This window comes from Plectropomus leopardus, chromosome 12 (assembly GCF_008729295.1).
Source record: "Plectropomus leopardus isolate mb chromosome 12, YSFRI_Pleo_2.0, whole genome shotgun sequence".
NCBI classification, from domain to species: domain Eukaryota; kingdom Metazoa; phylum Chordata; class Actinopteri; order Perciformes; family Serranidae; genus Plectropomus; species Plectropomus leopardus.
The window spans coordinates 17,317,102-17,338,672 of record NC_056474.1 but is presented as its reverse complement, the minus strand read 5'-3'; the positions used below and the strand labels follow the sequence as shown (position 1 = coordinate 17,338,672).

Below are 21,571 nucleotides of genomic sequence, written 5' to 3'. Positions count from 1 at the left end.
ATTTTTCAACATAAAAACATTAAAAGTAAATAATAATTTACAGACATGAATATACATTTGTGTTGTTTTACAGATCATACATGCCTACATCTTGCAGCAGTGTTTACTGTTTATTATACATACTCCACCAGGCCCCAGAGGCTCTGTTTTCCAAAGCAAAATGAAAAATTACATCTATTTGGATGACGTCCTCACAGACCTCAAATCTTTGAAATAGCTGTTTGTGTGTTGGAGGTAAATACACCATAACACCTTGCTCAGTCTCTGTGGTGAAAAACAGATGGTGAAAAGCAATCAAATTTCTCATTGTGATGCTGCGCTTGCAAGCAAGCCTGCTTTCCTCTGCTACATCTGTCCTCCTGGGGGTCCCGAGGAGATCAGTGTTGGTCCCAGTGCCTTTGATCCCGGTGCTGAGAAGATGAGAAATCTGCCTTGGGGAGATCTGTCCGGGGTCAGAGCTTCTCCATCAGCCTGTACAGTGCGTCAAAACCCCTGGTGATGGAGAAGAGAGGAAGAGGAGGGGCTTCTCGCATTTCATCCATCGTTTGCAGGGAGCGGGACGGCACTGAAGGGCAGAGACGTGGTGGAGAAAAGGAGTGAGAGTGTGTTTCTGCGCGTTACAGGGAGAGAGAGAGTGTGTTTATGTGTGCGCACCTTTAGTCTGTGTGTACTCTCCTCGGCTTGGTTGGCTGTAGGGGTCTGGCTGAAGATTTGAGGAAATGAGCAGGGAGAAGGAGAGGAGCAAAACCTGGACATAAATAAAGACAGCAGGACAGAAACAAAACAGGCACAGAAGACAGAGGCCAGAGGGAAATTACAGAAAGCACAGGGGAGAAGAAATTGAGTCCGTTATACACACTTTGTATAAAAGATGAAAGCTGGTTTCATTCTTGATTAAAATCTTAAAGGAAATCAGAGCACTGGAGCGCAGGCGATGGTTTAATGATGTGCTCAGGCACTGCAGTGTCTATTATAAATCTATACCTGTATCTTTTATTTAGCTGTTGCAGATTATGCTGTCTGAGTAAATTCTCGGTGGTGTAAATCAATGAAATGTGTTATGCATCTCACCAGGATGCACGTCCCTTTGTGTGTTGTTTTGCTGTTTGGAAGGAGAGACTGTAGCCGGTTTAGCTGCTCCAGCAAATCACTGCAACACAAGATGAATAAGACTGTAAAATTTTCAGACGAGGGGCCGCAGGTTCCTTGAAATTAAGGCACCATCCTTTCAGCATCTGTGATCAGTGGCAACGAAAGGAGGAGTGGCACGCAGCAGGGAAGTGCAGGCACACGGTCTCCTCCCGCGTTTGTTTCCATTCAGTGGACCGCTCTGCCAGCACGAGGAAGAACACAGCATAAGGAGACAGCAGGATGAAGAGGAAATAAAGACAGAGAGCACCATGTGAGGTTTCAAAACTGGAAGGACTTTGTACTCTGCCAGTTTCACACTGAGCTTCCTCAAGCTGGAAGGTAACCAGGTTGTCAGCAACAGGAGAGGGACGGGACAAAATCATTAAAGATCAATAAAACACAGACAGCTGTACTCCAACACACAACACAGGCAGCAAAGAGAGAATGACTCTTATGGACAATTGGCCACATGAAAACAAATCCACAAGTGAGATGAAATGACAAATGGAAAGAAAAACTTTAAAATATTCGTGGCTCCGCTTAATTCTTGTGTTTGAAATTATGTCCACAATAGAGTCCATAACAGGAATTGTAAAGATTGAAAAAGGATGCTGAGCTGCATTTGTTGAACTCTCTTTACAGCAGCAGTTGGCTCAAGAGCCTAAAGGGACAGTTCACCCCAAAATCAACTTGATATGGCGCCACTCAAGTTGCACTTATATTTTACATCCATGAAAACAGTGATGCTTCACACACAGAAGATCTATACAGTCAGCACAGTTATGAGGTGTTTTATGAGGTCACCTTTACCTTTGACCTTCAGCCCACAGATTCTAATCAGTTCATTGTTGAGTCCAAGTGGATGTTTGTGCCAAATTTGAGGAAACTCCCTCGAGCCATCCACAGAAGTGCTATTTATCATGTAGATTGTTTAGGTGAGATTTGTTGAGTGGAGTTGGACATTCAGCATTAGAGGGACATAATAGAACTAGATGGCACTCAGCTTGTAGTGCTATAAGCGCCCCTCCAACAACAATCAATTTGAAAACTAAGCGGCAGTGTCTCTTTGCAGAAGTCATACCCGGTTACTCAAGATAATCCACAGACCTTGTTGTGAGCAGTTTCATGTGGGAACTATTTTCTTACTGAACTAAGCCTGCCAAAGGTCTCACCGTAGGAAAAGTAATACTCCTCATTTATCCTCAGGTCAAAGGACCCAGGGACAGTAGTCACAGGTATTAATCGGCTGCAGCTCCAAGAGATGGAAATACAACACCCTGATGAACGTGCTAATTTTAGCCACTTTACAGGCGAGATGCAATGACACAAAATACTGTCTATCTACCCAAGCAACGCTCAAACATTGTTCCAAATCAATAACCTAACCATGACCGTTTTACAATGTGTTGTCAGCTGTGTGTCATGAAGATATACTAAAGCAAAATAATAATAAAAAAAAAAGATAGTTGCAGTTTGTTGGTTGATTTAAAGACTCACTTGTTGATCTCCTCTAGCTGCTGGATCCTCCTCTGCAGCTTGAGGTTGTGAGCACTAGATGCAGACATCCTACAGAGAGCGACAGAGAGTAAGAGAAGGGAAATACAGATAACATTAGGAAAGAAGGGTATCATATCATGCTGTGTTATGATGCAGTATTGTTTCCCCTTCATTTTTTTTTGCCAATATCCGTCTGCTGAGTGTTATCTCGCACCCCATTCTGTCATCCAGTGAATCTCCCCCCTCCTCTTCCTTCTTCTGCTGTCGCTGCTGTCTGTTAGTCACTGTGAGTCATGCTCCATTATGGCCCTCTGACTGGGCTGAACCACGACTGATAATGATACCACGTTGATACTCTTCGCTTGCTGCAGGCTTAATTATCAACGAATGCTGACGCTGCTCACAGGGAGTGACAATCTCATCATGAAACTTTTGTCATCCAGAGGCAATGAAGCTCTTGCTTGAATAAGATGTTGATAATACATCTTTTTTTTAAATTAAAAAAAAAAAAAAAAGTATGGTTAAATGCACAAAAGTTTGTTCTGCAACTTTTGACAGAAGGTAGTAACACAAACTGATCTCAGACTTAAAATATATTTAAAATTCATATTTATTGATTTAGGTGGAAAACACCATGGTTTGTGGGTTTATAGATCACCACATGCTGGTCACAGCTTGTCCATCTTTGGACTCTGCTCTCACTTTATTCTACTCACTCTGATATGCTGAAAAGCCCTCCGAGGCAAACCATGTTTTGTGATAATGGCCTTAATAAATAGAAAAAGAAAGAAAAATATTTCACATTCAACTCCGTGTCCTGGCACCTTTACAAAGTCTAGGACAGGAGTGGCCAAACTTTTTTTGAATGGGGGCCAAATTAGGTAATGTGAAAATACCAGGGAGGCAGCTGCTTCTCGGATCATTATTGGGAACTAAAATAAAAAAAATAAAAAAAAACAAATGGCAACATATAACCTGGATCTACCTCAGTTTTGTTCTGCTGTGTTCAAACACAGAAAATTGAAAATTAGTTCGATTTCTTTTGAAAATGTGAAAAAGGCAGTAAGCAACTCACCAAGAAATAATCCAACAAAGAAAAAAAAACTGTAAAAGGTGGAAAGAAAATGACTTGAAAAACATATGTATTTTATTTTATGTTTCTTTTATGTCACTTTTTATGAATTTCACGCTAATTTCCAGGCCATTTCTTGTTAAGTTTCTTATTACCTTCTCCCCATGTTTTTAAAGTAGAGCAAGCCAATGTGCTCAGGTTTCAAAGGAGTAAGTCAAAAAGTATTCCACTTTCCACTGCTTCTGAAAGCGGTGGCCTTCGTTGTCGACTTCCTGCCCCTTCGCTGAAGCGGTGTCTGCTATCCAGTATGAAAATGTCTGCTGCTAGGTCCATTAGTTTGCTTGTTTATTGTCCGTTTATGACAACACATTAGTTTCAAGTCCGTAGTTCCTACTTGGTGCATGTCTACAAATTGTATGACAGTCTTGGCCTTGTGAGATGGAAAAAAAAGCCAGACTTTGGACATGCCTGGTCTGAGATGACTCCACTATTATTAATTGAATCTCTAGTAGCAAGTTTTAGAGTCCAGTGTTGCAATCCTCTGAAGCTCGGCATCAATAAGATCGATCAGTCAGTATCCCGCACATAAGGCACATAAATAAAGCTGGAGGGGTCTGACACACAGTCGTAGGGATATTGCTGCATTGCCCTTCTTTGAAGAGTCTTTCAACATATGATCCAACTAAGCTTAACCACACTGCATTGTTTGCGGAGGTGTGATGGGCAGGAAGAGCCAACGTGTGGGAGGCAGGCAGGATTAACAAATCTAGCGACAAAGGCTGGCTGTGTGATAGGACTCATTCTGCAGACTCTGGAGGTACAAGAAGAGGAGGAGGATGGCTAAACTGAGCCTCATCTTGGTTAAAAACCTCCTGCTCCTCTTTTGTGAGATGTTGCATCTATGCAGCATCTTCAACTTCTATTTAATCCCCACTCCAGCCGCTCTTTTGTGCTGCTGACGATCACATTATTGAGTGTTTTCTGTTCGACTGAACAGATCAGACAAAGAAAGCTCACAGTTGCACTGATGTAAAATATCCTGATTGTGCTGGAAAACATTCACATTCTGGGACCGTTCATTCATTATGTCAGTCCTTCGCTACCTGATTTTTATGCCTCTGCGCCGGTGTTAGCTGACGCCAGAGGCATTATGTTTTCGCGTCATCTGTCTGACTCAAGGATGAACTGATTATATTTTTGTGGTCAGAGGTGAATGTCACTGTGACCGTTTCAGTTTCAATCTTGTGAATTTGGCACAGACGTCTGAGTTGACTCATGGATAAGCTGATAGGATTTTGTTGGTTAAAAGTCAAAGGTAAAAGTGACTTTGCATTCCTCTCATTCTCGTAAAAATGACATCTCAAAAACAGTTTGACTGAATTTCTTCAAATTCGATATAGACATTCACTTGGACTGAGCTGATCTGACAGTCAGAGGTTAATGTCAGGGCGATGGCATAAATCATGTTTTTTGGCAATAACTCAAGAATCTTGGGGACTCTGTGTTGATTGTATAGATCTAGTGTGTGTGAAGCAGTTGTGTTTTCACAGACATCGATGTCAAGTGTAAGTGCAACTTGAGTGGTGGGCGGAGGAATACAATCACATGGCGGTAATTCTAGTCTGAGCTTTTCTGTGAGTGAATGGCCTTCTGTGGCTACAATAACGGGATCTTGAGACACGTATTTTTCTTCTCATACCCTCATAATACTTTAATTTATCATCTTAATAACCGAATATAATACTTTGCAATAGTTTATGGTGGAAAAAAATCTGCACTTTTGTTGTAGAAAGTTGCTCTTTACGGCTAGTAATTCTGTGGACCACATTTTTATGTCTGTTGAAAACGCTGTTAAAAATATCAGTGGATAACTGAAGTCAAAATCTACGGGGTCGTTGTGTTTTGCTTTTGGAAACAACATCAATAATATCTCTTTGTTATTTCTGTGGTGTTTTGGTGCTGAATTCTCCAGATATTAATTAACTTTGTGTTCAGCTCTGTGAAGCCTTTTTCAGTTGAAAAAGTTTGAGTCTGTTAGTGTCTGATCTTTGTTGGTTTGCTCAGCCATGACAGCTGCTCCGCTCTTTGTTCTTTTTATTCCAAACAAACCACTTCTGTTGCTGTGAGCCTTAGGAGCTTTTTCAGGGAAAGACTTGATAAGCATCCGGTATTAGCAAAAGAAAAAGTTTTTGTGAACTCTGGCTCATCAATAATTTGATGAAATAGTAAAACAGACATGTTCTCTTCACATCCATTCAGCAGTTCGTGAACCCTTTGAAACTTGAGCAAAATTGGCTTGATTTCTTTCAAAAACACTTGGAGAAGGCCACATGCAACTTAACAAGAAATGAAAAACAAGCAAAAAATGACCCTAAGAAACTGCTAAAGAGAAAGAGAGAAAGAATCATTTTAAAAAAATAATTCTGAGACATAATTTTAGTTTAATTACAAGATTAATATCATCTTGACATTTTTCTATATTTTCTTGTGGATAATATCTAATAATCACCCCTAGCTAATTTTTAGGTAGATTTTTTTTCACCATTTAATTTCAATTAATTATTAATGATTTTTTTTTTTTTTTTAATTTGCAGGACATTTCATACCAGATTGCTTGTTGTCTTTTTCCCATGTTTTCTAAAGAAATCAAACCGGTTTTCTCAAGTTTCAGAGTATTTAATGCTTGTGAAATGCATCTGAATGCAGCACAAAAAAACTGATGTCACTCCAGGTGTTAAAGTGAATTAAGTGTGTAACAAAACAGGCTCATTATAGAGTGCTTCAGAGCACAACAAATGCAGATAAAAGGTTAGTTTTCTAGGCCAGTGTAGAGATAATATCATGTTGCATGAGGTTGCTGAGTGCGGCCGGCTCCTACCTTCCCTCCAGACTATCAACATATTCCCTCTTCTTCTTCCGGCTTTCTTGAGCCGAGTGTTTGTTGCGGATTTTCCGCCGGATCTTCTTTAAAACCCTCTCTTCAAACTTGTCAGGGTGATGAAACATAAGGGAGGACAGGGACAAGAGAGGATGAAGAAGAGAAGGGTTAGTGAGGGGAAACTAGGTTGGAGGGGGGGCAACTGGCTGCGGTTGTGTAACTGGGGATACAGATTTAGATTTTGATGCATGTGTGTGCCCGAGAGAGAGGGGGCTGTGACTGTGTATTGTGTGCATGTGTGTGTGAAGGCAACTGCCCTACATATGTGCAAGTAGTTGTCCTGCTCATGTACCTTGGACAGAGGCAGTTTGCTGGGTAGGTTCACCCCTTCTTTAGCCAGCAGCTTCTTCTCATCCTCATTAAGGACGAGATCCTGCAGGGAATGCTGCGGGATGCGCTGCGCCTGTGAACCAGATGGACAGAATATTCCAGTTAAAGTGACTCTCTGAGCAGTTTACCAAAAGAAGGCACTGGAGTGTAGCAGTTCATAAATTTCTGATTATTTGGTGCAAAGGGCTCTTGCTGTCAGAGCGGGACAGGCCACAACAAAAATGTCTCTTGTTATATTATACAGAGAGTCAGTGGACCGAACAGTTAGTAGCCTGCTATTTTATTTTTTCAGAACACTGACACTGAATTTTTTTTTTAGAGGAATATGTCATCCCCCTAAAAGATCTTTGTATATCAATTTCTCACCCTGTGTTACAATGAATTCATGAAGAAATTCTTGATGAATTTAAGTCATAGGTGACAATATTAAACACCAACAAAACTATATCAAAACACACGTATGCAAACTCTCACAAAACTTGTGCAGAATAATCAAAGTCTCATTTTCAGCTCAGTTCCTTGTCGGAAAGGGACGTCTGTTTAGGAAGTGCTGTGCATACGACTTTATATATGAGACTTGGATTAAACTGCGAAAGTTATGTGAGAGTTTGCAGATGTTTTGATATAATTTTGTTGTAGTTAAATGCAGCCATATATGATTTGAATTCTGGAAAAACATTCTTGCAGGTGATTTTTCTCTGTTGCCATCGGAGCATTGTTATATTTACCAGCTTTTATGACTAACCACCATTCAAAATCTTTTATTCCCTCCGCAATTCGTTCTTTAAATTCTCTGTGAATGTTTTAAATTGATTTTATTGTTTTTATTTCTTTTATTGATAATCAAAATTAATTTTCCTTTTTTTTTTAATTTGTAGATTTCTTTATTCCACTGAACTCCTTGGCATATTTTTTCTTATATTTATTACTTATCTTTTCATGTGTCTTCATGTTATTGTATGTTATATTATATGTGCACCGCAAGCTGTTCAAAAAAAATGTCCCTGGTGGGATCATGTTGTCTGAATCTGAATCAAGAATTTTCTCTGGCTTTGGATTCTCCGTTCACGCTGGAGGCATGCGAGAAAAAATAGTTTTCTTCACAAATTGGGGGATTCATTGATATTCAATGGTCATTTAGGGGTAAACATTCCTTTGACGCCCCTGTGGATTACAGTTTTGTAAAATTAATTCTTCCCAGAAATATCATGTCAAACTCTTCTGTGCTTACATTTTGCCCTGGGCTGGAAAGCAGCAGGTCCTTCACTGTGAGCGTCTGACTGCAGGACAGAGGGGAGGTTTGACTGGTAGTGAGGTAGTTTGCGATGCCAAAATGCTCTTGGAGGTCATCAGACTCCCAGCCTGCAGATTAAACCAGTAAAACAGCAGGTAACGAAAAATTGCCCTTTCAAACAAAACACAAAATATTTAGGTTGCTGCTTTTGTCTTGGCCTTTATCACCTCTGTGACTGCTGCACCCTGCTGTTCTTTACAGAACACCACAAATACATGTCACACGTTTCTCTGTGTTTGGTTTCTTTGTGTTGTTGCAAATTTGGTTTGCTCAGTTAGTATATTGAGCACTGATGGGGTCAACCATCAGCAATGTGAAAGGGCCCATTATTCAAAGGCTGCCCTTAAAAAAATAAATGGAAAAAAAAAACTTCCCTCACGTGATTAATTGCACCTTTTATCCTTTACAAATACTCAGAAATAGGAAAAACAAATTTTCCTCTGAAAGGACTAACTGTCAAGAGGAACAGTTAGTCAGTCTGTCTTATTAAGGTGTTCAATTTATACCTGGTGCAGTTATAATGCATGGCATTTGTTGTCTGAATCTGAATCAAGAATTTTCTCAATATCACATGTCAGTATTTCACATTGTAATTTTATTTTTTACTTTACATCTTGTCTTACCTAGATCAATGGAAACGTCAGACATTTTTTCATGTGGTGGTGGCCGGTTCTGCAGAGGTGGAGGCTGAGGGAAAGATTGTGTGTCAAAGGCTGGGAAAGCGGTGCAGAAGGGAGGGTGAAAGCTGTCTGACGGGGCGTCCTCAGCGATGCCGCTGTCAGTGGTGCATGGAGACCACAGGGGGGACGCCGGAACAGAGGAGGAGTCGCTCTCGGCCAGCAGGGCGTCCAAGAAGTCGTCACCAGAGCTTCCCTCAGGGCTCTGGGTCTGAGGACAAAGAGGATGGTATGTAAGCAACATCCCATGACACCATCATAGTATTGGATAGACCAGATAAATCATATTCTCAAACAAAAGTACAGACAAGAACATAAACACACCAGCCAGCCATTGCCTTGAGCCAGCACTGTAACACAAACAATCGACACTGGACACAGTTTATGGAGTCATAAGTTATGAGTAACTGTTGGGGCTTTTTAACCCCTTGAAACCTGAGCAAATTGGCTTGATTTATTTAAAAAACATGGGAAGAGGGCATGAGCAGTGAAAGAGGAAATGATAAAAAAATTGCAAGAAATCACAATAAAATAACCTGAAAATTTGTTTTAAAAATCAGAAAGAAAGAAAGAAAGAAAGAAAAAGAATAAACAAGGACATGATCTGGAAAAGTTTTAATAAATTTATGATAATTCTGCAAAATAATTTCAAATATGTAATTGTGATCATTCTAAGTATATTTTTTTCTTCTGTTTTTCCTTTGTTTTTTGAATGCAGCACAAGAAAAGTTATGTCACTCTAGGTTTCAAAGGGTTAAGACAGCCTCCAATTAAATGTTATTCCTACAAAAAAAAAAAAAAAAAAAAAACCCACTAAGATCTGACTTTTTAATGTATTGAGAAAGGTTACATTTGACCCTGCAGTACTCCTGGTTATCTATCGGGTCTGCTCCAGCTCCAATCTACAGTAATTTAAATATAACATCCAGGTGGTGTCTTATAAACCCATGAGGGTTGGGCACATTGTGTGCATGACACGAAAATAAAGAAATCAGTCAAATTCAGGTGAATGCTCCGATTTCAGTTCATTTACCGGTGAATTGCCTTGACATATCACCACGAAGTAGCGTTCGTCTCTGCCCAAACAGCACTCAACCATCATGCCAAAGTAGCCTGAAGGGCCAAGACATATAAAAAAAGAAAGTAACTACTGAAACACTTTCACTGGCCACCATGCTTTTGGCTTGCTTGTGAGGTTGAATGTGACATGCACCAGTTAAAAAAAAACAAACTCTACTGTCCACTCTAGTCTAGCGGCAACGGGAAAGGAGTCTAGTTTATTTTTAACCTGCACACACACACTAATTTTGCTGGAAAAAGAGTATTGTGTTTGCCTGTGGGGCCATCAATTGTGGCCGTGGCCCCCCTGGTCCCTCAGTTGGGGTGCCACTGTTATCAATGACTTTTTGCCTCATTGCTGTCAGTCACGGTTGCAGCCGTAGAAAAAAAACACACAAAAAACTGAGTGAGCTCCTAGATACCAAGATTCAGCTCACATTACCCTTACTAAAGACACCGCTCACACTCAAGTTTTCAAAATGAGATTTGTGTATGTGATCATGCTGTCCCCCAAGTGACTCCGCTCATGAGCAAAGTGTGCAGAACGCCTGCAGTACTCACTTCATGAATTGTGATAGTCCATGGTTGGTTGCTGTGGCAACTGGTGGTTTCATCTGTCTTCCTGAGAAGAAGGTCAATGAGGTCCATCCCGCCATGCACCTGAAACGAAGAACTGCTCTGAGTGACGGGTTTAAAGTGGAGGTGTGCCTCGGTTTTCAGAAGAGAGGCTGTCATGGGAGCCTGTGTGCTTGTTTTTTTAAAATAATTTGTCTAATATCTTCAGGGTTTTTTTTTCCCCACGTCTTTATTTAATCAAGGACCATGCATAAAAAACATTCATCTCGAAAAGAGAATAGATGATTCATGCCAGATTTAGCCATTAGTTGGGCTGTTGCAAACACCAGTAGCTCAATCCCACACTTGCCTTTGACAAAGTCTCCTTAAATCAATAGCTCATGTTCAACCGTTCAGTCTGAATCAGTCTTTTACACACAAACCAGTAGTTCCACTCAGTGATCCGACTGCAAATGTGTCTTACCTTGTCTGTGTTCAGTGTCATCATTCCAACATCAAAGCAGCAGCTGATGAAATTATAGTAAAACTATGCAGCAGCAATAAAAACACACAACCAGGTTAATACGTTTCTCACTCTTTGACTTTGTCTGAGTCTGTTGCAAGAGACAAAGTTGAAAGGCCATATCACACAACTGTATTCCCCAAACTCAGCTGATTACTGTCCAATCACATGTTTAGCAGACAGCCGAGAGAGCCAATCAGCACAAGAGGGAAACTCGCTGACACGATCGATTCCCTGTACAGTTTCACATTCATTTTTTTGTAGGGTAGGGTTGATTTAGAGCTATTTTTGCTTTCAATGGCAAAAGGTGGAGGGAGTCACGCTTTTAACGTCATCTGTTAATGTCAGTAGAAAGGTCATTTTTGTTTGATCTGTCTTTTAGGGTGACACAAACAGAAACCCACTGCTCCATTCTTCCTTCAGCACTTGATATATTTCATTATTACTATGAATTTCAATAAATAAACACGTTTTTTTTTTTTTTCATTTTCTTCACTCAGTTCTCTATCATAGTGGTTCCCACTCATTAAGGTTGTGGGGTTTCCAGTCCTGGACTTGGAGAGGAGAGGAATGAGAGAAAGCATGTTTCCTGCACAAAATTATGTTAAGAGTTTTTCAGTCATCATCCACTGAAATCTTCTGAGTTTTCCTCCGAGGAAACTTGTTGTTTGGGACTTGAGACAGAAATAGTTTTTTAACTTAAGCTTTGTACTCAGACAATCTCTGTCACATCATGTTGCTCATCACTACCACACATCAACCTATAGGCTATTACAATTTTAAAAATGTGGCGCTCCATGCGTCGTTTTGGCTAGCTCTGTTAAAAAATCGATGGAGCAGTTACCAGGTTACCCATTGTTAACGATGGAGACACCAGTGAAAGACTGGCAGAAACGGACAGTCCTAAAGGAGTTAAAGGCAGATAGACATTTTAAGTGACTCATAAATTCTTGTGGAGCTGTCAGTCAGTTGCAGTACATGCACATAATATACCGGTTTTTGCCCTTATTCTAAAAAAGACCATATTTCCACAAATATTTCTTTGTTACATGCAGCTGTGCATACTCAGAGTATTGTGCACTGTCATTTATTACATCAAAATATAGAAAAGCCGAGCTGCTTGTGTCATTTTGCTTCTTTGCGTCAAACTAGGATTTTTTTTAAGGTTTTCCAACACCGGTGGACTTTATCATTATATATTGATTGTTTAGTATTCTAATGTATCAACAGGTGACTTATCTACTCAACATATTTTTTAAAAAAAGTCATCATTAGATAAGCTATATAACAAGTAAAATACATCAAATGATATGATGATAATAAAAGTATTAAAAAGGACAAAAAAATACTGCTGTTTGACATGTATCAAATCAAAATATTGTCATATTCAGGATAATTATGGAATATTAGTGTGCATGTAAACGCAGTCAGTATGTTAGTCTCCAACACACTTGTTCATGTACGGAGGAAACTGTAGAAGAATTAATCAAAGCAGCAGATTTGAGGTGATCTCTGGTTATTATACAACAGTCTGATGCTGATGGCGCTAAGTGTAACCAGCAGATCCTTCATACCAAAAACAGCCCAAATTTGACTAGAGAATGCGGACTCTCCCACAACATGATGCCACACATGGTCACCTACTTTTTTCATACTGACTCATACGACTTTGGTGATCCACCGACCTTTACTCTGCCACCATGATGTTGGCAGTGATGGTTTTGTGTCAAAAGTCGCAACTACTGTTGGATAGACTGTCATGAAATTTGGTCGCAGGGACACAAGCAACAAAACTGGGAACTGCTGCCCTCTCACACTTCTTTGTGAGTCTGCAAAACGTTAACAGACCTCACTTTAAATTATATTTCGATTTTCTCAAAATTGGATAAAGTGGACTTTTTTGACAACTTTTCCTCAGTTTCTTTGTATCCATTAAAGAGACCCTCGCTGTTGTGCAGCTTCCATCTTTTTCCAATGTTGAACAAGTACGATTTAGTTTTGCTTTTCTATAGCAGAACAACTTCACCATGCCTCACCTTTTCTTATCTTTATTGCCACAATTAAGAGCATCTGTTTCGTGCTATTTCGAAGCATACACACCATAAAGCAAATAAATTACATAATATGTTCTCTGAACAGTAACACCAGAGGAACATGCACACTTGTAACAACGTATCTAACTATTATCACAGTGGGGAAGAGATTCAGTCTGTGGCAGAGCTATTATACTTCTCTTCAGTGCAGAAAAAGTAAAATCAATCGTCTTTCCTCTAGTTTTTAGTTTTTCCAAGTTTTCATGAACACAATTCTTCACTCTCTGGACTTCAAAGTATTGTCACACTTCTGGGGAGCTCAAATTTTGAAAGCCATTTTATTTTCAGATGATTACTTTTGACAGTTTTACCTTCATCCGACAGTTCAAAGTAGATTAAGACATAATGTATTTTCTTTTGATTTTTTTTTTCTTTTCTTTGGGACGTCTGCTTCCAAAGCGTTCAGAAGTTTCATGGTGGAGAGTGACAGTAAGACGGAAAAAGAGGCTTTCATGCCATAAAGGTCCCATGCTGTAAACTCACAAGCCAATCTTACTTTTATAAATCTAGGAAACATATTGTCTTGATAAGTAAATATAACTATTAGTTTTTAATATGGTCATTTTTGTCTTATTAAGTTTACTTATATTTTAGTTTTATTCACTTAATTTTGCGTAGTTATTGCAACTTAAAAATAATAAGTGAATTCACTTGTTCTTTGTTAGTTATAGAAACTTAAGTTTTTATGCAAACCAAGTTAGTCTGAGATGACTGAACAGTTAAATGTATTTTGCAAGTTGGCTGAATCTGAAGTGAGTATTAATATCTGTGATAAAACAGCATGGCATGGAGTCCTGTTAAAAGATTTAGTCTGAGTATTTCTGGGTTTTTTTAAGGATTTTTATACACAACAACATCAAACATTTGTTTGATTGTATAATTTAGTTTCCATAATTGCTGGTCTTGTTTTAAGATGCTCCGAATGGCATTTTGTTAAAATCAAAATAATCCTGCTAACTAATCATTCTTTGTTGTGCTTAATTTATTTATCAAAACGTATACGTTTCCTAAATACTAGTGAGCAACATAATTGCTCAGCTGAGTCAGACTAACTTAGTTTTGTTATGTTGCTATCACTCAGAAGAAAAAACAAGTTAATTTCAATTGCCATTTTTAAGTGGACTTCACAAAATGAAGTAAATACAACACAATTTTAAATAAACCTAACAAATAGCTATAAAGACAACATAACATAAGAGTAGTTATTCGTAACTACCTTTATCAAGGCACTTGGTTTCCTAGATTTTTTAAAGTAAGATCAACTTCTCAGATTTTACAGTACAGGTCAGATTTAGGCCTCAAGTTTTATATGGCATAAATGTAAGAAAGTCGTTTTCAGAATAAAACATAAAGACAGGAAGGTTGATTCTCTTTTTTTTTAAATGATAGGTCAGGTGTAACATATCGTGAATAAAAAAGACTCTCTGAAGCAGCTCTGAAGGGTTCAGTTTCAACCTTTTGTGGAGACAGACATTCATTTTACAGCTCTCGTGGGCTTTTTAGAGAGAAATTGCAGAATAAAAATACAATTCAAGAATCTCTTATGTTCAAAATCCTTCATATAAAAGGTTCAAGGTTAGTGAAATGACTTCTTGTGGAGCCAGTGTGAGTCATAGTTTCACTGATTCATGAAGGACCAGGCCTGATGGATTCATTGCTATTTTATACAACTAAAATAATTTATAAACTGTGGCCCCTGCACGAACCCCTTGTGATCACTGTCAGTCTTTAAAGCACTTGCCTTTAAGTGTGTTTTTTGCATTAAGATCCACTTATCTATGACAGAGAGCCCAGCATTATCAGCACTGTAATAAGCGTAATAAGCATGGCAGCAGAGCTCTGCTATCTTTATTGTTGCTCTTTCTTAGATTAGAGAGTTTCAAAGTGCAGGCAAATATTATCTAACCAGGACAATTTAAGCACATCTCTATATCAATAATAGGGTTTTAGCTCAGTGAAGATAATTACAGTGTTATTGCAGATTGCTGATGATATCATACTCTAAGTCCTTATTATCTATTTGGATGCATGTGACTGAGGGTCAGGAAGAGTCACCTCCACTCATAGATATTTAGGATTGAAGGAATGGATATGTATTCAACATTTCTGGAAGTTATTCACCAAATAACAAGAAATGTACCGTGAAATCACAGTCAAGCTTCTGAATTTAACTCCAGTGACTTTATTAAACCAGCACATATTCGTAATAGTGCAACTCGAGTCCACCGGACAATGTTCGCACAGTTCACACAGTCTAATTTCCTCCACAAGGAGGTATGAAATCTTAAAAGGCACGTGTTGAAAATACTTGGTTCAACCGAGTGAAAGCAAGTTGGTTGGAATTCTTCCAAAATTACCCCCCGTGTTTTTGAAGTTATTCCAACCTCTTCAGTTTTTAAGAGTAAAATTGCTTGTGAAAGGTCTCTGAACGTAGCCCAGCACAAGAAAACTGATTCAGGTCCAGGATTCAAAGGGTTAACTGCTTGGTAAAGAAAAGTTACTAAAATAAATCCACTCAGACATGTTTATCACATCCATAGGACAGGTGAGAAGCAGAGAGTGTGCTCTAAGAATACAGTGTTATCACTATTCTTATCTATAGCTCAGTGATAACTCTGATGATTCAGTACCTGCAGCACAGGAGAAATCCCCAGTGTGTCACAAAGAAGAGAAAAGAAAGCTATTCTGCTCTGCAGTGGAGTGAAATTGCTTGCTCAAGTTTGGAGTACTTCTTAACCAGTAAAACCCTAAATTCAGTTTCAGGAAATACAAACACAATATGGCAGCAGCTCCGAATGTTGTCAATTCCAATCGTTCTTTAACAATATAAAGATGAGAAGACAATCTCACTGTCCAGAACAGGACCCCAGGAAGTGCGCCAGACTTTGTGCCAAATATCGTAGCAGAATTACATCTTCCAGGTCGTCACTTGTTGCTGCTGGACCCACAAAAACATTTTTTCGACAATAAGGCGATAGAGACCTTCTGTAAATCAGCCACTCACACAAAAACAATCTAGACTGATAAACAGCACTACAGGCAAGAGGAAAAATATGTATTTTTGGTTTTTGTGCTTAACTGTCTCTTTATGTTCATAGCTTAAAGTGTCACGTTAGAGGTTTCTTGACTGCAGGACGTGTAGAGAATAAATGTACAACTGGGAATTTTTTCAGTCACTTAGGTTTTTTGTCAGTCCTCACTTTTCCATCAAGAGCTTGACCTGTAGTGACCCCATCACTCATTTTATAAAAACATTCAGGTCCGTTTCTGCCGTGTCCCTCAGAACAAAAGTGAAAATATATCATTGGTATTGTATCCATATACGGTATGCGTGTATATTCATCAGTATGGCAATATTTAACTTGTGCCCAGTGTATGGCAATGAAACATGAATATAATTAGAATTTCATATTCTAGGAACCAATTCTATGCATTTCTAAAACCTTTTGTGATGAGTTAGGGGGCAGATTTTATATTCAGATTTCTCCCCTTGGTGTTTACAAAAGCTTCTTTTTACTTGAAGCAGCAGCGCGACACTCAGCATCCTGCAGGGGGAGACTTCAAGACAACACCTGCTGTACAAAAAAATATATAGGAGAAAAAATATTTGCCAATATTATGTCATAAACCAGGCACTATTTTTGATGTGAAGTAATCTGCGCTCATCGGCTTGATTGACTGCAGAAGCCTGGAAAAAGACTGCATTTTTGCACCAAGCATCACTGCTTTAGTAGGTCAACTCTGCTGGTGGTAACACGACACAGTGCACACAGTGTTACTACGATGAAATGACCACAGAAATGATTAGTTTTTGGCTCTCGCTAGAAACTTTAATATCTTGCCTCCCTTGTGTTCATAAAATGAATAAAACATTTTACAGCCTTTTATATTTTCACTTTAAAAATCAATTTAGTTTGTGTGCTCCAGCTGAGATTTAAAGACGAAAAAGGCAACGCTGCTTTACAGAAAAAAGAAGCTTGGAACAAATGAGTTTGATATGGTTAAAAATTAGTCAAGGCTTTATTGTCAGTTATAGGTGAGTACTAATAGCAGATTTGGGGCCACAAAGTTATGAAAAACACATTTTGCATCCTCTATCAGCTGGTACATCTGCCCCTGCCACTACCTCAGTGATTCTCTCCCTCTCTGTTGTGTGTGTGTATGTGTGTGTGTGTGCGTGTGTGTGTGTGTGTGTGCGCGCGCGTGCGCGCGCGTGTGCGTGTGTGTGCGTGCATGCATGCACGCTTGTGTCAGAGAGAGATATTGCCTGCAGGTGTGCTGGAGTCAGAGCAGAGCCAGAGCAGCATTTCATCTCTGTAATCAAGCCTGTGCAAACACTCAGCCCTGCCACCTCCACTCTGCCAGATAATAGTCTCTGCTACCAGTTAGTGTTGCTGTGCCTCAAGCCCATCTATCACCAGTTCTGCTATTATGCATTTAGTTCTTGTCGCCTGCCTCCAGTACTCGCCCCCATCTCCAGTTCCCTCAGTTCTGATTTTTCTGTAGGGCTTAGTAATGGTATTTGATTGTTTTAAGGCAGTCAGGTCCTCAGACCAATTTTAAATGACCCTCACTTCTTTTAAAATATATATATGATAAATGCAGTATTGGTTAATCAATCAAGATCACTTTTCATTTATTTTCACCTCACGATGGCCGGACAATCATATATTTTGTAGACATGCACTTAGCTAGAACTGCGTAGGCAATACTAATGTGTTTTCATAAGCAGACGGTAAATAAGTAAACTACAGGTTACCTAAACGAGATACATAGATATTTCCTGCCAGAAAGCAGGAAAAATGCATAAAGTCAACAGCAAGGGTTGGAGCTTTCAGGGGCGGTGAAAAGTTGAATACTTTTCTATTGAAAGACAAAACAGTTGTGTTTTTGTCATTAATATGTGATTTAAAAAAACATAACAAATATGATGGGAGGGGGGGCTGAGACACATCCAGTCACCCAATCGTGCCGCCTCTCAATCCACAGCTCCTTCCTTCCTTCCACTAAAATCTAGTTCTAAAATCAGTCACTAAAATCAGTTCATCATTGAATCCAAGATAATGTTTATACCAAATCTGAAAAAAATAATCCTTCCAGCTGTTCATGAGATATCCTATTCACAAGAATGAGACAGATGAGGTCACAGTGAGCTTGGCCTTTGACCTATGACCACCAAAATCTAAGCAGTTCATCATTGAGTTCAAGTAGACGTTTGTGCCAAATTTGAAAAAATCCCTTACGTCATTCTTGTAATATCATGTAAACAAGAATGGGACATGCCTACATCATGCATGCTGTTTAAATATGATTGGTTATTACTAATCGTACTAACGGACACCAAAATGCTTACTATAACAAAATCTTGTCCCTGACCTAAAGATTCTGTATACACCTGAAGATATCTATAAGTAGAGATTAATATTTGTGACACACCTTTTGTAGATTTATCCCCTAGTTTTAATAAAGTTGTGTCTATTGTTTTAATAAAAAGGGTTCTCCCACAACAGTCCACTGTGTCAGGTGCACTTCATCTACTCTCATAAGGGTTTATTATATGACTGTTATATTACATCCTTGAAGAATGGATTTTCAGTGTAGCAGTGCACGCAGAGTCCACTGGGATAACAGGAAACATCCCATTGTCCTCTTCAAAACACATGTGTGCACATTCACAGGGCACAGATATAACCTGTTTTATTCTGCTTTTCCTCATTTCAATGTCCCATCTCAGATGATCTGAATGAGGCTGAGATGTTTTGTGCTGCTCTGCCCTCAGCTGGTGGTTGGCTGTTACAGCATCCTGATTAAACAGTTTCTGTGTTATTGACAGAGGGCTCATGTTTTCAGAAAGAAGAAAGAAGCTGCTTACCCTCTTTATTAAAGGCAATGACAGACCCAACAGTAATGGTGGTACTCTAAATGTCACACCTTTTCTTTCTACTCTCACTTGCTTAAATATCATTGACTTAGAAACAATGATGTTTTAAGGATGTCCATTTGCTTTTCTTTTCTTTTTTTTTAAAACCAAGATCAAAATCTCCATGTGACCTGCAGAATATAAAGTATGGAAAAGAGGCAAAAACAACAAAATAACATTTAAACTCTAAGCATTTCCTCAAGAGACATTTTAAAGTAGAAACCTTTTTCTACAAGTGTATATAATTCATGACTATAAGTGAAGATCTCCTACATTAAAGATTTACCAACTTTGAGTCATGCTCTGTAGTGTTATGATTTACAACATATTTTAGATTATGATATTGTATTTTTGAATTACCCAAGCCTACACAATTGATCTTGACAGAATAATGGAAATTGACCTGAAAAGATTAATCTGACACCCACTAAAATAACAGCTATACAGAGGCAAACCCGTTTTAATTTAGCTGCATTTATCTTAAAGATACAAAAATGAGCCAATTGTCTCTTTATTTTCTCTGTGATTACAGTTTTTCACACATTTTCCACTGGTAACTAATATTCTCAAGAAAAAATAAAAACGCGCAAACCCCCAAACCACTGGGCATTTGTTCACAAACAATTTGAATTTCTCATTCCTTCCAACATTTTCTAAATGTCTTAGCACATCTTTGCAAATGAGTAAGTACAATTGTCAGCAGTTTGCACAATTAACACTTGACTATATCTTAATGATCAAAACTGATTGTGTTGCTTCTCAGTCGAATAGTTGTACCCTCCAAAATACTTAGACATTATTTCACTGTGTAAGTCATCACATGAAGAACAGTCCATTCAATTGTCAAAATCTGTCAGGCATATATACCATGAACAACTTCACAGTAACATGGATCCCTTGGAGCATCTGCCAAATTGGTAAAATGCCTGTCAGGTGAAACTTGAACTTGGCTAATGAAGGGGGAGTCTCTCACATCTCAGATCACCAATCACACATCATGTCCCGTTAGCTGACAGGTGCTACCCATGAGTATGAATGTTACCAAACATGCAAGTATAGAGCTTGACCACAGCAGAATTGGTAATTTCTGAATATGGAGGACCCTGGTCAGGTATTTTTATTTTGTACATTGTTTTCTTTCTTGTTTTTGTATTGATGTATTTTTGTATTTCAGTATAATGAGCTGTATGGCAGTTACTTTATATGAATGAATATACAATAACAACTTCCATGGCAGTGAGTGTGCAATGTGTGATGTGAAACTTTGTACTTTTGAAATCATCATTTCAGTTTGATACACAATGATATTCAGTCAGCTTGACAAAAACTGTGTTGGCGCAGTAACCATTCAGTGTCAAAGGAGAAATGGGTCAAAAAGACTGAAATGTGGATGTGAGGGATATTTCCAGGGTCCGCTGCCATACTGACAAAACATCTAAATATTTTGACCAGCATTATTTGCTCAGTGCCAAAGGAACTTTTTATTTAGAGGGGGTTGACCTTCCCTATGAGAAAATGATTTAGTTTTGAAAGTTTAAAGTTTTGTTAAGTGTTTGGGGTGAGAAATGATCTTTTGCATAAGGTATTTTGCTTAACCCTATAGGCTATTTTAGCAAATGCTTCTGGAGTTTTGAGAATGTTTTTTCTGTTTCAAAAAATGAGCCAAAGTAAAACTATAATCAAACAAATGCAATGAAGATGTTACTTGAAAGGAATTGATCCATCTAAATGGCTCTGGGATGTTTGCTTGAACACAACTGAGACACAGGCAAGTGTATCCATCTGCCAGGCAGACTGTGTTTTGAACACTTACCAGCTTCTTGATCAAGACAGAACAAATGATCATTCTGGGGGCAAAGTATTCCTTTAATATGATGTAAAAAATATTCAGGACGAAATAAGCAAATATATATATATATATATATATATATATATATATATATATATATATATATATATACTTTGTTGTTATTATTAGAGTTTAACCCTCAAAACCTAAACTAATCCTCTTCATCAGGATTGTGTGGTTGCAGTTTGATGATGATAATAATAATAATAATAATAATAATAAGGTAATAAAATGCCGGCAACTATCATTGAATTTTTTTATTTCAAATGTCATTGCTGATGGGTGCACAGAAATGGCATGATGAGACATGAAGTTATTCCACATAAAGTTTTTCCATATCAGCCCCACCCAATTAAAACAAATCCATCAAGCTCAGACAAAACTGCAGACAGAAGTCTCTTGATTAAAAGACCCAAAACAAGTCTAACTTTTGGAGAAGGCAGTGTGCCTGTGTTGCACCACATTGTTGATACTAAGACTATTAAGAAAAAAAAGGGATTTCAGGGCCTTTAAATTAAAGCATATCATGTTGTTTTGTTCCTGAGAAGAAGCATTTTCCCAGCAGTGCACGGGGTCTGTAACACAGCTTCATTATTAACATGAAATACTTTGATGCATACAAACTGCGTTAGC

At 38.6% G+C, this 21,571-nt stretch overlaps 1 protein-coding gene across 1 annotated transcript; it reads right to left on the bottom strand.

Moving 5' to 3' along the window:
- Positions 1 to 11,132, bottom strand: LOC121951935 (cyclic AMP-responsive element-binding protein 3-like protein 3-B). Its single transcript, XM_042498432.1, has 10 exons — positions 11,038 to 11,132; positions 10,560 to 10,658; positions 8,886 to 9,150; positions 8,200 to 8,330; positions 6,931 to 7,041; positions 6,579 to 6,685; positions 2,629 to 2,697; positions 1,072 to 1,150; positions 655 to 748; positions 1 to 565 (listed from the first exon to the last, which is right to left on the bottom strand). Exons 1-10 carry the CDS (start codon positions 11,059 to 11,061, stop codon positions 453 to 455), a joined length of 1,092 nt encoding a protein of 363 aa, XP_042354366.1. The 5' UTR covers positions 11,062 to 11,132; the 3' UTR covers positions 1 to 452.
- Positions 11,133 to 21,571: the final 10,439 nt, after the last annotated feature.